Source organism: Rhipicephalus microplus, chromosome 1, assembly GCF_043290135.1.
Source record: "Rhipicephalus microplus isolate Deutch F79 chromosome 1, USDA_Rmic, whole genome shotgun sequence".
NCBI classification, from domain to species: Eukaryota; Metazoa; Arthropoda; class Arachnida; order Ixodida; family Ixodidae; genus Rhipicephalus; species Rhipicephalus microplus.
The window spans coordinates 212,927,139-212,943,156 of record NC_134700.1 but is presented as its reverse complement, the minus strand read 5'-3'; the positions used below and the strand labels follow the sequence as shown (position 1 = coordinate 212,943,156).

At 45.8% G+C, this 16,018-nt stretch overlaps 1 protein-coding gene and 1 long non-coding RNA gene across 4 annotated transcripts in view; one reads left to right on the top strand and one right to left on the bottom strand.

Moving 5' to 3' along the window:
- The window catches only part of LOC142806517 (uncharacterized), a 484,058-nt gene that overhangs the window by 412,788 nt on the left and 55,252 nt on the right, over positions 1 to 16,018 (bottom strand). The gene's annotated exons all lie outside the window — the stretch shown is intronic.
- The window catches only part of LOC142806428 (putative sodium-dependent excitatory amino acid transporter glt-6), a 59,048-nt gene that overhangs the window by 7,954 nt on the left and 35,076 nt on the right, over positions 1 to 16,018 (top strand). The window contains exon 1 of one of the 3 annotated variants that reach the window (XM_075891268.1): positions 3,713 to 4,130. The exons of 1 other annotated variant lie outside the window; for it this stretch is intronic. In XM_075891268.1, the coding sequence (XP_075747383.1) occupies positions 4,071 to 4,130 (60 nt within the window). In that variant the 5' untranslated portion in view covers positions 3,713 to 4,070. Of the gene's footprint in view, positions 1 to 3,712; positions 4,131 to 15,655; positions 15,834 to 16,018 lie in introns of those variants that run through there. One more of the 3 variants, XM_075891267.1, reaches the window with a different exon arrangement.

Here is a 16,018-nt window from a genome sequence, read left to right as displayed (position 1 = left end):
GGGATAGAACGCTAGCGACCTTTGCGTCACGGACGACAGTTATATGATCCGTTGCGCGACACGCTACGCCGTATGCGTTAAGACGCGCCGCCCTGATCGACTTGGCGATAAGGATTCGTGCGATAGCACGTCAGTTGTCTCATCTTGCGAAGGAAAATTTTTCCGCTGCTTCCGAGTTCGTTTTCCACTGGGAAAACCGAGTTGTGAAGGGAGGCCGGCAGACGGCGTATCGCAGGGGGATATGCACTACCACTCCTTGTGAAACCGTCAGAGGTGCCTTATCTTTCCAGCAGTGGTCTGAGCTCGCCGTCTGAAATGTCTGGAGCGGATGAGCGTTTGCTGGCAGATGAGAACTCGGGCAACACGTTTTTATGAAGCGAGACGGATGAAAGCGGAAACCAGGCCATGTTGTTGGCCAAAAAGAGTTGCGGGGGCTGTTATCTGCGCTACCACACCCCCTAGCTTGCCCGTCTACCATTTCGCGGGCGCACGCTCGCAAGGACACGCATAGACGTGCACACACTCACACGCACGCACGCGCGCACACAAACAAATTTCCCGCCCTCATATTGTCATTCCTGCCTGCCGTCATTGGCATTGCTTCCTCTGAGTTCTCATAAGAGCACTGAAATTAAAAATACATGAAAAAAAGCAGAGGTGAAAAAAGCGCACTACTGACGAGAACGGACAGACAGAAGGAAAGATACAACCACAGGCGTATACGGACCTTATTCCAGTTCATGAAAGCGGACAAGGGCAGGGCGGCCGCCCCAGGAAATGTTCCCCTGCATGCCTGTTCCCCCTTTGCACTCCCTGCCAACTACAAACGTAGGTTGAGCAACAACGCACAATTATTGCAGCACAGTGTGAAACTGGTCGAGTTGGATTGCGTTCGTCGTGCGCGGAAAAGCATTAAAAACTTCAATACAAAGGAACGGCCGAGCAAATAAGAAAAATCTAGCTCATTGATCTAGCTCATTGACAATGTTCATAGCACTGCGAATAGCCGGCAAAACAAGGTAATTCTTGCAAATTATGCCATCGAAGCAATATCGCATTCCACCCATCGTTGACGTGAGTAGCGACATAAACCAGAGGAAGTACGTGGCTATGTTTTGTCTTGTTTTTTTTTACTGCCAAAAAATGTAGCAAACAAGCAATGACTTCATAGGATTACGATGTAGCCATCTCTATATCCATGTTTTTTACTTCAACAAAGAACTAGGGGTGGTCGGTAGCTGTTTCGCCATCCGTCGGGAGCTCGCATGACGAACCCTCTTTACGATCCGCATCTTAGGAGGACTATACGCCTTGGTAAAAAGACCCGACTTTTCAACGACGACCAAGGTCCCCGTTTCAGGTGGGTTGTTGTTAATTAACTATGAAGATATTTTCTCAGCTGCGCGTCTCAGTGCCTTGCAGCTCTAGATATAAAGAAACGCAAGCAAAGTGAACGACATGGTACACACACTAGGAGAGATTCGGAATCCGATTATCGTTTCAGGTCAACATTTCGCTCCAGAGAAATAGAAATACAATAGCTGGAAATGCTTTCAAAGAGGCGAATTTCTGCAATGCAGCTGTATTTGATTACGGTGAAGGGTTAACTGAAAAGAAATTGAAACATGAGAAGAGAAAGGAGGAAAGAAAGGTTCAAAATAAATGTACAAATCAGAAAAAAATGGAAGAAAAAGCTAGAATACCCATTCATGAAAGACGAAACAATGGCAGTGAACGACGAAACGCATAATGAAAAGCTATATGCTAAGAGTGACTGAATCCGCCGGTATGGTTTTCCCACACTGTCTCCGAGAAGGGTCGAAAACTCTTTTTGTCAAGCGCAAAGCAAAATTAACGTCCTCCTGGCGTCTCAGCGCAACCGAGATAAGGGCGCAAGGCGAAAGGCTCGTGTATATATAAATATACTAGGGTCATATTCGCACGTGATACTCTACAAGATGGCAGGAATACTATCGTAAAAGTGCAGTGACCAGTTCTCTCAAGGAGTGACCTTGACTGCACTTAGTCGATTGTCGGGGACCGAGTTTAGGAACCCTCGAGATTGCGGCCATAGTTTCACTCACTCAAAAAAATGCAAGGAAAGCGACTACAAGGCTGTGTATGTCGTTCGAACGCACGGCCATGGTGGGCACATGTTCGCATGAGTGGTGTTCGAAACCATTGGAGTGAAAATCACCTGCCAGCTTTGCCGTCTGCGTTTGATTCAACGAACCCCGTTCTGACACCTAAAGTGTCCCTGCAACGCTTTCCCGAGTGACCATCGAATGGCGTCATTATTGAGGGCATTTATTTCTTCACAAATCTACCACAGCAAACATTTTTAGAATCCGTGAAGTACGACCGCAGCTCGAAATTTGTCGCACCCTGTAATTGCTTTCTGTTAGCGGCGAGACACCTTAGTGTCTCGGCTCTTCGGCGCGTCATGTCGTAGTGACGGTCAACCGCAAATGGGTGTGCACCGTAAAAAAAAATGGGTATAGTCCAGTACTAGCCAACGGTTTTCACTAGGCATATTATGAGTTTAAAGGTTCGTCGTTAGTGCCTAAAACATTCTTTGGCTAAGCACTGGTGTCAGGATTACCCACAAGATTGACCAAGGCACTCAAGGAGTCCATTTAAGATCGGAGACACAAACGTGGATTTCTACTCTAAGGTCATCTACTTGGACTGCCATTTATAGAAACATATCTGCAATGTGAAGGTGCTCTACTCGCCAAGGGAACATTCATGTCGCAATGAAGTCTCCTCCCTATAATCGCCACTCAAGTAGCGCCATTCGTGTCAGTGTGCAGGTTGCTCTTCTCTTCCGAGCTTTTTACCATATCTTCGCAGACACTCAGACAGCATAGAATCACGCACTGAGGGAATTTCGATGTTAAACAACTAGGAGGCAGAGACGCCATTCATTGTGAATGGATTCATCCGACACAAATGGCTGCCTGATTTTAAGGAACGCCAGGCAATGATAAGATTGAGTGACAGCGGCAATAACGTCATGAAGATTGTCGTGAGCGTCGACTCGCCAGCCAGAGTGTCTCGATTTGTTACGAGAACATGGCCACTTGTCTTTCTCTTCGGCTTATTCTCTAGCAAGCGTCCTGGCATATTTAAGAGAGCAGTCATTCTGTTATTCCAACTGGCAATCTGCTAAAACAGATTAACGTTTTTTTTTTTTTTTTAGAATCTCATGACATCTACTGCCAGGAAGCTCGATGTAAATTTCGGAAGGTGTCCAATCATGTAATCTTGCACTACATGTTTACAGGCAACCCGTGTCATTTATGCCTAAGGTAACTACCACGTGTTTTACTCATTTCCAAAGAACTGTGTAACTGCTTCTTTATCGAGATATACCGCGCATATATTTTTTTTATTTCTCCGAAAATGACTCTCCTTCTCTCAACTCTCTATGCTCTATATCTGGTGTCTAAACACTTAAAAAAAAGAGGTGGAAAAAAAAGCAGAACGCGTACGCTCTACACGTACACACGCAAGCTTTTCGCAGCACGCGCTGCAGGTGCGGTGCGACACGTACGTTATCGGGCACGCCTCACCACTCCCACAAGCCTCATTCTTCTGAAAGATAGAGATAACGGTCACTTGCGTAGCCGCCTTGTTTACATGAGGCTCCTCCGCCACTGAGAGAATGGCTTGTTCCGAGATACCATACAAGGAATCGGGCCATACGGAGTGAGTAAGCCGCCGCGTCATTTTTGCCCAGTGGACTCGTTCCCCAAAAATGTCTCGCCCCCTCCTCGATTTCGAGAGCCCCTTGTCGGCTCGCGAGGATTCAATCGAGTAGAAAGAAGGCGTCTCTTGGACTGTCGACAAGGCTGTTCCGATCAGCCGCCCATGACTTGGCTGTGGCGTCCGGTTGGCCGCTCCTCGCGAACGGTGTATTGCGAGATCTCACGGGAAGTGGACGGTTAGTGCCTTTCTCGAGGCGATCTACGCACGTGCACTCGTTCGCTCACGATATTCGGGGCCGATCGAGCGCCCTTCGCCGGTCATTTGCTTCGCACGCGAACGCGGGGCAGACGTCGCAGACGATGGCGTGCGAAGGAAAGGTGTACGTTCCAAGTGCCAGCGATCCGGAAGGTGGGCCGACGGTAAGCGCGTGTCTCCTGTCATAATTTATCGATTCACTGTTATTACTTGGAGCTGCTAGCTGACGCTATAAATACGTCTTTTCGATAATCACAGCCAAATAACTTCGAATTATTCATTGAAGTAACCATTGTTACATATTGTTAACCGTATATGTATTGCGTGCCTTTGTAGAGCGTACGTATTGTTAACCAGCACATCTTCCCGTATCCTCCTCTTTGTGTGGGCCGTGCCAATCGCGTCTCCCTACGTTTTTAATCAAAACCAACTTGCTCGCCCGTATAATATACTAACCAACGAACCTTAAAAGTGGGCCCCGGTGTTTATCGCGATCTGGGATACATCTAGGGGTCTTCTGTCATAGCTCTTGATTTTGCTATCAGCACGTTTAATAGATGCGTGTTTAAATGTTCACGTTTCTCGACGTTAGCCTAAAGTATACTACATCACCTTCGCAGCGATTATCATCACTGGCTCTATATGCTGACAGAGAATCTATATTTTGCCAGCGCTGAGAACGTTCGAGGTGGCGTATGCTGGCTGGCATTGCGTCCTCACTATAGTTTCTGCGCATTCGCTGACTCTCTGATCACCAACGCCATAAGTTTTCGACTGCCTAGACATATACACTTTCTCTCTCTCTCTCTCTCTCTCTCTCTCTCTCTCTCTCTATATATATATATATATATATATATATATATATATATATATAAACTTGAAGATGAAATTACTGAGGCAATCAGGACAGCCGAGCCTTCGCCACACTGTCCGCGACTCTGAAACTATTCAAGCTGGCAGATTCTTGCGCAGTTATGCCCAGTGAGCGGACCTCGTGAATGGTGCACAGGTTGAAAGTCTTTGTGAAAAGTTTTTGTGGCCATCGCAAGTTTCACCTATAGATTCTTGCTGCTCGAGTAGCAAGCGTGAAGCTCAAGGTCAGACATATCCGTATTGTTTTAACGACGACGCTGTTTGAGCCAGCTGTATTTTGTGCGTCCTACCAGAAAAGTATCATCATAAGCGGGTACAAGGAAAATACAAGGTACAAGGTGAATCCCAATACTCACCCCCAGTTCACTAAAAATGAAAAAGGCAACAGTTATGGATCGATATGTGTGGTTTAACGTCCCAAAACCACTATATGGTTGTAAGAGACGCCGTAGTGGAGGGCTCCGGAGATTTAAAGCACCTGGGGTTCTTTAACGTGCACCCAAACTGAACACACGGGCCTACAGCATTATCGCCTCCATCGAAAATTCAGCCGCCGCAGCCGGTATTCTATCCCGCGACCTGCGTGCAAGCAGCTGAGTACCTTAGCCAGTAGACCACCACGGCGCGGCAACCTAAAAACAACCTGCATCGCCTAGTTAAGTACTAGAAGTAGCTTAAAAGCAACCGGGTTAGTCTTCAGAACTTTCCTGTTTCCCAGTCTCAAGTCTTGCGGGGCTTATAGTACAACCTTCGCATATTTTTTTTTCTTGTTGAAGATTGCTCAATCTTTTCATTCGCATTACGCTACTTTCTTTACTGATATTGTGAATTTTGTAACGAGCCAAAACATCGCATGCACTGTAAACTTCTCTCTCTCGCCTCATGTTCCAACCCCTCTTTTTATCATCAAAATTCCACGTCAAAGAACTCCGGGTGGTCGAAATTTCCGTAGCCCTCTACTACGGCGTCTCTCGTAATCATATGGTGGTTCTGGGATTTTAAACCCCACACATCAATCAATCTCATCAAGGTTAATTTTCATGTTAGCTTGTTGATCACTTCTATTTTATTATTATTATCATCATCATCATCATCATCATCATCATCAGCCTGACTACGTCCACTGCAGGACAAAGGCCTCTCCCATGTTCCGCCAGTTAACCCGGTCCTGTGCTTGCTGCTGCCAATTTATACCCGCAAACTTCTTAATCTCGTCTGCCCACCTAACCTTCTGTCTCCCCCTAACCCGCTTCCCTTCTCTGGGAATCCAGTTAGTTACCCTTAATGACCAGCGGTTATCCTGTCTACGCGCTACATGCCCGGCCCATGTCCATTTCCTCTTCTTTATTTCAACTATGATATCCTTAACCCCCGTTTGTCCCCTAATCCACTCTGCTCTCTTCTTGTCTCTTAAGGTTACACCTACCATTTTTCTTTCCATTGCTCGCTGCGTCGTCCTCAATTTAAGCTGAACCCTCTTTGTAAATCTCCAGGTTTCTGCTCCGTAGCTAAGTACCGGCAAGATACAGCTGTTATATACCTTCCTCTTGAGGGATAGTGGCAATCTACCTGTCATAATTTGAGAGTGCTTGCCGAATGTGCTCCACCCCATTCTTATTCTTCTAGTTACTTCAATCTCGTGGTTAGGCTCTGCGGTTATTACCTGCCCTAAGTAGACATAGTCTTTTACAACTTCAAGTGCACTATTACCTATCTCGAAGCGCTGCTCCTTTCCGAGGTTGTTGTACATTACTTTCGTTTTCTGCAGATTAATTTTAAGACCCACCTTTCTGCTCTCCTTGTCTAACTCCGTAATCATGAGTTGCAATTCGTCCCCTGAGTTACTCAGCAATGCAATGTCATCGGCGAAGCGCAGGTTACTAAGGTATTCTCCATTAACTCTTATCCCTAACTGTTCCCATTCTAGGCTTCTGAAAACCTCCTGTAAGCACGCGGTAAATAGCATTAAGGAGATTGTGTCCCCCTGCCTTACACCCTTCTTGATTGGTATTCTGTTGCTTTCTTTATGAAGCACTATGGTAGCAGTTGATCCCCTGTAGATTTCTTCCAGAATGTTTATATGTACTTCATCTACGCCCTGATTCCGCAGTGTCTGCATGACGGCTGATATTTCTACTGAATCAAACGCCTTCTCGTAATCTATGAAGGCTATGTATAGTGGTTGGTTATACTCTGGTATATTTTATTATACCCAGTCTGATATCCTCGCATATGATGCAAGTCTCGGCTATTCTATGATTTCGAAAATTCTAATTGATTATGAAAACATCATGCTCGAGATCCCTACTGCTGCATTCCCCTATGAAAAAAAAAATCGACCAGCGTTCAATATCCCAAATAAGTGCATGAACTATAGCTCGCCCTAGTTTAGGGAAGTAAGATTCGACTCTGAACACTTGAGCACCCATGATCGCATGCAAAACCAGACTCGCCGGTGTTCTTTCGTCGCCCTTACGTCTGACAATGTGAATGTTAGCCAATGGTTACCTATTTGGTAGGCTTTCAAGTACACCACTGGAGACGACAAGCCCAATATACTCATGTATGCAAAGTTTACTATCTCTATGGAAGCTATACAAAACTTTGCGACATGTACGCGTACGTAAACGATGCGTGAAAATAGATAAGCGGGATGATACCCGGAGCCCGCGACAGCGTCTCGTTTAAAACGCACACAAGGAACATATACGCAAACTTCGATATGTATTTGTGGCGAGTAAACATCAAAATAAACGCTGCCATGCAGAAGAATTTCCTGGCTGCATCTTTAGTTCGTCGCAAAAAAAAAAGCGATATAGCTATTTTGTGTGTGTCTGCATACACGCCTCATTTGCGAGGCTCTAAGGCTCTTCAGTGCGGGTGCCAGAATTCCTCTCACGACAACACCTTGTTCATATAAATATAGAGAAATCACAAAGTGGAGACTTGCAAGCGATACATTGTCACTCTCCGGGGACATGGTGATTTTGACCCTAGGGGGAAGTTAGCTTGTTGTACCTCTTTCATCAGTGACCTGCGTTTCCACAACGGAGTGCACTGTTTTGTTTTTCTCCTGCGCTTATCATCCGTGGTAAGAAAAACTAGACGGGTTATAAGGCGCCGTGGAAGAGAGAGATAGTCTCCAACTTGCAATGGTTGGAATGAAGGATTAGTGAACAATTGCGCGAATTACGCAAACAAGACACACAAAAAAAAACACGTGAACGTGCTCTCAAAGTTGTAGTTCGAGACTTTGTTCCCCGTCAGTGGTTCCCCAAAAATATTAAACGAAGTTCTTTAAAGACGCGATGCTACAGGCAACCTACTTTCCATTTATGCATTTTTATTTTTCTCTATTGAGAGAATCTATCCCCTATACAGTATAGTTCTATGACACAATTCAGGACGCACACTTATCGGTACTCAAATGCACCGCCACTAACTCGGGCAAAAAAGAATGAAGATGGGTAAGCTTATAACGAATAAAACTATAACACGCAAGCGAAAGAAGAAATAAAAACATACCTTCAATCAAAACACGTCATTCCTTTTTTTTTCTGGTTTAACGTTGCTCGTTTTTCCAAACATGTTCCGGATAGCTGTCTGAGGTTCACGCAGGAATATCGGTGGTAACTTTTAAAAATCTTGATATTTTCTATCCTTTCAAAATAACGCATATTATTTCAGATTTTCGTTTCTCCTTAGTAGCGCTGAACAGGCGTCTCGTGGAACGCTTGGTCTGAGTAAAAATCAAACTGCACGTTACAAGCTTTGTCTGATTATTTCTCAACTCTACCGAACTACTTGACGCAGTAACACATACTCGAGAGCTGTGCTACCGTCGGTTTCCGTTCACTCTCACGTAACGTTCTTCAGAAGTGTGACACCCTGCTCTCTGCGTGGAAACAGGTGCTAAGCTCCTGGCCCGAAGATATTCCAAAAGGACTTGTTTTTGGGCTAGTTGGTGCATACTTGGTGCAGAAGACTGAGGCGCAAAAAACATATCGTGAAGCAGGAAGAGCAGAAGCAATAGCACACATCCGCAGGCTGTAAAGCCTGCGGATGTGTGCCATTGTTTGAGAAAACGGTGATTCTTGGTAGGAGCAAAAAACAAACAGCTAGAGAGCTCTTGGAAGCCTATTTTATCAAAAAGAAAGGGCCCGATTGTATCAGTGATATATCTATTGTGTTGTACTCAACAAAAATGCAGTTTTTGGATAACTTAGTGTCTCGATCATGACGCTGTGCGATGTTTGTTGGCTGTGCACGCATGTGCAGTGTTGTCCTTTTTCCTGTGCGTTTCCTAGACGGCCATTAAACAGTTGGTAGTTGGCGCTGTTCTTTCTTCTCTTCTGCTCTTCCTGCTTCACAATGTTTTTTTGCGCCTCAGTCTTCTGCACCTGGCCCGAAGGTCGCCGGTTCGATCCCGGCAGCTGTGATAGCATTTCGAATTAGGCGAAATGCTTAAGGATTGTGAGCTGTGTGATTCCAGTGCATGCGCGATGAAAAACACTGGATAGAGGGAATTTCCGCAGCCTTCCACTACGGCGGGCCTTGTACTCGTATCGTGCCTTTGGCGCGTAAAACCGTAGATATCATTACTAGCAGTAGCGTAACACCCTGCGCACTGCAGATCTCGGTTAGGCAGAGAGCTAAGGTAAAGTTGCCTAGAAGTTTCACCCCGGCTCAAGCAAGGTCGTAGGTTACTACACCCGAGTGTTCACTGCATATACGACGCACAAACTTCACTACCATGAATGGCGTTATCTGAAGAACTTCGCGCTCCAGGTTTGAGTTTCTTTGCTGGCCCTTGAAACTGGAGCGGCCGCTTGCGATAATGAGGCGGCGGCACTGAGTCAGTTGGCGGCGTTTTCGCGAGCACTTCGCCTGCGACAACGGCTTACACCGCTGTTTCCTGCTGTTATTCTTTTTCAACAAACGGGAACGCGACTGTCTCCTGTGTCGTTTCAAGCTGCGTAAACTTGGCGCGTGAATTAGCTGCTGCCGTTTGCGAAGCGCTGTAAACGCTTTGTATGTACACCACTCATTGCTTTTCGCTTGTCCAAAACACCGAAATATATACTGGTGTAAAGTTGAATTAGAGGCACGTTACAGGTGTGTGTGTTCGAAGCATTATAGTTATTCAAACTGCATCTTCAAATGTTTTTTTGTTTTAGGTACCTACTGAGCAGCGTTTTTCGCAACAATGCACCAGATATTCCTTACTACAGTTACTTTTTTTTTCTTTTCAATGAATGTGTTTATATTGAAAGGTTGGTCCCTATTCGTGGCTCCGGCTACTCTCTTTTTCTACTTAAATATAAAAAAATGCTTCGAAAAGTAGGCTAAAGTATGCCTGGCTATCCCATCAACATAATAGTAGCATGTTTCGCAACAATGTACTAGATATACCATCTTACAGTTCCATTTTTTTTTCTTTTAAATGAATGTATTTAAATGAACGGGATGATACCTATTCGTGGCTCCGGCTACACTATCTTTTCACTTAAATATGAAAAAAGAACGTCAGGCCTGCGCGGTAGGTGCAGCACAGTCACAGCGAAAGCTAGAAGAGCTGCCTTTCAGAGCCTTTTCAAAACAGTTATTGGGTAACTACTGCAAGCATACTTGCTTGGTACCCACTAGGGCATTAATGATAAACTTTTGGGGAGTAGGCCGGTATTCGCTATGCTATTTTTCGTCATTCTTCTGAGAAGAGTGGTGTCCGCTAAACACTTGCAAGGAATTTTGTGGCAATTGTCCATGCAGTGGCTGACGACGATGAGGAGTTATGACTGAAGTGGGTATGCGCCACAGTTAATGGGGGAACAAAAAAAAGCTTTTGTCATGGTTTGGAGCATTGGACGGCCCACTCGTTACGCTAATCTCATTGTGCGACTACTGGTCGTTCTTTCGCTGTTGTAAAACGCTTTGTAAGTCGCATTAATGCGATTGCTTTCCCGACATCAAGCCTGCCTAAGGCAACTTTGACAACAAGACACATGCACCGGAGTAGCTCATTGGTAGCATACAGGGCTAGCACCCAGCGAACCCGGGTTTGAGCCCCACTGTACCATTGGTGCTAGGTTATGCCTGCCTATAAGAAAGTTTGACAACAAATTTTAAGCAGCGGCTTAACTCAGGTGTAGAATATTGTCCGACACGCTGCGGACCCGGGTTCAAGCCCTACTATCTATCACATTGCAATTTCGCGCGATGTGGTTACGGATGCCGGCGGTGGCGGACAACTGCGCGTGACCCAAAAAGTGATCTCATAACAGCTTTTGCTGTAAAATGCGTGGGAAAGTTGGCTACAATAGAGCCAGCTATCTTATCAACGGAATAGTAGTATTGAAAACCAGTACAATGCTCTTACATGATAGTTTCGATCATGAAGTTGTCAAAATTGCATAACTGTACAAATGCATACACGGGAATGGACAATCATGTTCCGTATCACAGTACTACAATGTACTTTTTTACGGAGCAGCAAAAGCCCACACATCATGAATGTTCACACGAATGAAACGTCCACACATTATGATTCGTTAAGATGATCCTACAACAGTCGCTGGGCACTTGCCCGTACCGTCATGATCACGGAAACAACTGTGGCGTAGTTACGAAAACACTCGAAACGTGTGATCAGGTGTGCTTCTAAATATTTTTTTTAAATCTCATATATTTAGGTATCCTTCTGATGGTTCTTATTCTGCTTAGCGGGACATTTGTATAGGGAAGTTGGTGCAACAATGCGAAACAGATCAGCATGAAAGATGGGACGAAAGACTCAGTGCAATAAGACGGCTACGGAACTACACTAGGGGACCTATTTTAAGAAACTTCCTTTTTATAGTGTCACGTGTGACCACCATCAAGATGCCACGCGCAAAAAACTTTTAATATAGCACCAATAATGAACGCAATCTCTTAAAGGGCCACTAAACAACCACCAAATTTTAAAATTTCAACGATGAGAAATATGCGCACTTATGTTATGTGAACATGCTGCCGCGATAATTTTGTGAATATGTGCTATAGTAAGAACGTGACGGGGGTTAGAACAGCCATATTAGCCGGTTTCGAATTTTCGAGCGGCCTCTCGCTACCTTTCTCCGAGACGGAGCAGTAGCTTGTCATCGTGACTCCGCCCACTTCGGCAACGTAACACGACGTCCGTGATACGTCATCGGCGCGCAACCAACGACTGAGCGGGGCTTCTTCCGCATCAGTACGTGTAGAAAACGCGGAACCCCTCGCGATGAAGTAGTGAGACACCTCCTTATCTCGGAGGCTTTCCTTCTGTCAATACCGCTTTTTCCGGAGTCTCGGGCTCTACAAAACGGCAAAGGAAGCGCAGAAAAATGCAAATGCAGACTGCGTGGCTAGAAGCTGCGTCACGGCAGAGCCAAGCCGCTGTTTCGGAAGGCAAAGAACGAATCGACGAGCCCAGTCGTGCGTTGCCCATAAGCAAGCTTTCGTCAGACTGCGCGTACTTCGGGGATTGGTCAGGCGAAGAATGTGATTATTTTTCGAAATGGAGGATCTGTGTGACGCGACGCGCTGTAATATTCAGCAAATGTGGTCGCAGTGGTCTACTGCCCGAATTGGCGAGCTTGTTTGAGGGTGTAAAAAAGAGTTGGAGTCAGTTTACTGGTCCTTTAACGAAATCGGCACAGATATAACAATACAGGAACAGAGTATACAGATTGATCGATTGATTGCTATGTGGGGTTTCACGTCCCAAAACCATCATGAGAATATGAGAGACGCCGTAGTAGAGGGCTCCGGAATGTTTGACCCCCGGGGGCTCTTCAGCGTGCATCGAAATCTGAGCACGCGGGCCTACAGCATTTTCGCCTCCGTCGAAAATGCAGCCACCGCAGCTGGTATTCGATCCCGCGACCTGTGGGTCAGCAGCATGTACCTCAACCACTATAGACCACCACTACGGGGCAGACCATACAGATTATATAGATCAACATGGCAAGAGAGAGAGACGGAATAAGGTTCAGTGAAAGGCATGGAGGTTAACCAGAAGAAAATATCCGGTTTGTTGCCCTGAACTGGGGAAAGAGAAATGGACATGAAAAGGTGAGGAGGGGGAAAAGAGGGGAAAAAGATGGCAATAATTAAATCACACTTGGACACATTTTAACAGTTTAGCATGTAAGTGCCCACTTCCAGCTCTCGTTAAAACACACCATTGCGCGTGCTCCTCTCAGCACACAAAGCAAGATTTTAAGGCTATAAAACGTGACACCTGCTTCAAGCCGATGAACGTAGCACTTTCATCAAATAAATCTGTTGGTAATTCAGCACTCGCATTGTACTCTCTCCGAGCCTGTCTTTCGTGATGATTTATTTCACAAATCTGATTCATATAAAACTGGTTTTGAGGAAATATTAATAATAATAATAATAATCACGCTGTTTTATTGCGATAGCAGTTATATGGATACTCTCGGCTGGATATCGCCGCCGGCGTCGGCGTCGATGTCATGCACCTTATATATATATATATATATATATATATATATATATATATATATATATATATATATATATATATATATATATATATATATAGAGAGAGAGAGAGAGAGAGAGAGAGAGAGAGAGTGTGTGTGTGTGTGTGTGTGTGTGTGTGTGTGTGTGTGTGTGTGTGTGTGTGTGTGTGTGTGTGTGTGTGTGTGTGTGTGTGTGTGTGTGTGTGTGTGTGTGTGTGTGTGTGTGTGTGTGTGTGTGTGTGTGTGTGTGTGTGAAAACGCAAGAAAGAAAAAAATCCAGTAAAAAGACTCGGGTGCGCGGAATCAAACAGGGGGCCTCCACGTCGTGAACGCGACGCGTTAACCACTGAGCCGCCGAGGGGTACTTCCTTCAACGTTTAAACGGCAAGCCATTTATATCTACCATTTACCGCTGTTAACGGTCATTTCAGAGAGGTGGGGTGGGGAACTATTGTACTTTCAGCATTATCAGCAAGATGGCGCAGTGAGCGCGTAACGGCTCTCATCTCTTACGCGTACGTTGGCCCGCGTAATAAGGGGTGTACGCTAGATCACGCGCCCTTATCTTGCAGTGGGAAGAATCGTACGCTTTCGCTAGCCTTTGGGTTTCGCCTGAACGATTCTGTTGCAGTTACCGGGCGCACAAAGGTCACTGCAATCGTTGAACAGTCTCCGGTTGCGAAAGGTCGCGCTTTTCAGACACAGCGAAGTAACAACTGGGACGCTTATTCACGTTCACCTGTACTTGTGAATACGTTTCGTGCGTCACTTGTGCGTGAGAAATGAGGGGCACGTTTTGATATACTTGCCATTCTGTGCGTGACCTTCCAATTTGTTGCTATCGCGTTCATTGCTTCCCCTTTGCGAAAAATCTGCAACTTTTTCAATCTATGTATACTAGAATTAGTATTAAAATAAACCAAAGCAGCCATACTTGGCAATTTAAAGTAGTTAAGATTTCGTACTTTGTGACATGGCTGCGCAATAAAGATGAATATTAGACATGCCTTTTTATTCAGTTCCTTGCTTGTACCAATGTTCCTGTTACGTCGTTGTTGCGATACCTATCCGGCGAAACCCCTTTATTTAACGCAGCAAAATGAACTGAGGAGTTAGCGTAGGTTGTATTCGTGCCTCTGTTGGGCTGTCATGTTATTTACTATTTCGCGGAAATGACACACGGTAGATATAGAGATAAATAGGGAAAATGCAGCTTGCTCGAAAATATACCATTTCACGTCGTGCGCCGCGACGGGTCAGTGGCTACTGTGCTTGCCTGTGGACCAGAAGAGGGCAGTGGATTCGATCGCGGCTGTGTTGGTCGCAACCCTGTGCAAGAGATATGGATGGAGCCCGTATATTGTTCGATGTCAGTGGACGTTAAAAAGCTCCAGGTGGTCGAAATTTCTGGAGCCTTTCACCACGGCGTCTCTCATAATCATATCGTGGTCTTGGGGTGTAAAATCCCCGATATTATTGTTAGCTTGAAACTCCGTGCCGGCATTTCAAAAAGCAGTCATGACAATTATTTTAAGCCCCACTTCATTGCACCGACTTGAGCATTGTGAAATTGGTACGTTTATTGATCTTAGCACTGCCATAAACGTAAGGTCATTGTTCTTGACAAACGATACATTATATGATGTTTTCAAAAGTTTTTTTCGTGCCAAATGGGCGTGCAATTGTGCTGCGATCATGCAGCACTGTTGTACCAAGGTTTACTGGACATGCTTACACACTGCTCTAAAGTTGAACGCTTCCCCTAAATCTGCAGTCGGTGAGCTATTGAAATCGAGTGTGTGTGCAAGGAAGAGAAAAGCTCAGGAATTCCTGTGAAGCTGCCACGTAGAGACAGCAAACCTTATCCGTTGGTATAGGTTACGCCAGGACGTGAGTTTTCTTCCCTTTCGCTAGCGGCGAATTCATCCGCATCGCATTAGGCAATCGCTTAACGTAAGCCTTCATGCGGAAGGGAAGGTATGTGGAATGCGCGAAAGCCACCTATTGAAAGGAAGAGGTCGCCGAGAAGGAGGGAGTAGGGGAGAGTTTAGTGTTGACGACGCCGCGGGAACCTGTTGGACATCGCTGTTGCCGGGTGTCGAGGACAAGCAACGCACTGGCGAGCTGCCGTCGGCGCAGGTATCAACTGTGCCGTGTGGTGTCGAGGCAGCGCCCGTGTTACCCCAGAGTCCAGGCTTTTGAGCCATAGTTACCTCGATACGTTCACTGAGGCCACAGCGCTGAAAAAACGACAGGACGTGTTGTCCGAGCGGATTCCTGCGGCAGACATCTGCGCGGCTTGCGCGTGTTCGACTCCGGACAGCGCAGCGACGCTTCGGCGCTGATTTCTGCCCAGCAGCCACGCATGTTGTGCTCGTGATCCTCGTGTGCGCTGGAAGAAACGTCTCTGCAGTCATGGCACTCTTTGGGCCCGCTACTATTTCTAACGGAGTGCAACAGAGCCACTCGGATTACCCCGACATTGTAAGATCGATTTGCAGCTTCGTCTACCTCACGTTGTCCTTCCTCTTAGTATTATGCAGAAACCTGTTCTAGTGATGGTTGTGAGCCATTTATGTAAACAGAAGGTTAGCGTGCAAACATGGACACGGTGTTATTTACCCGAGTTCTCTCTTGTGTTTGTGTTTTCACGCCCACTGTCTGTTATC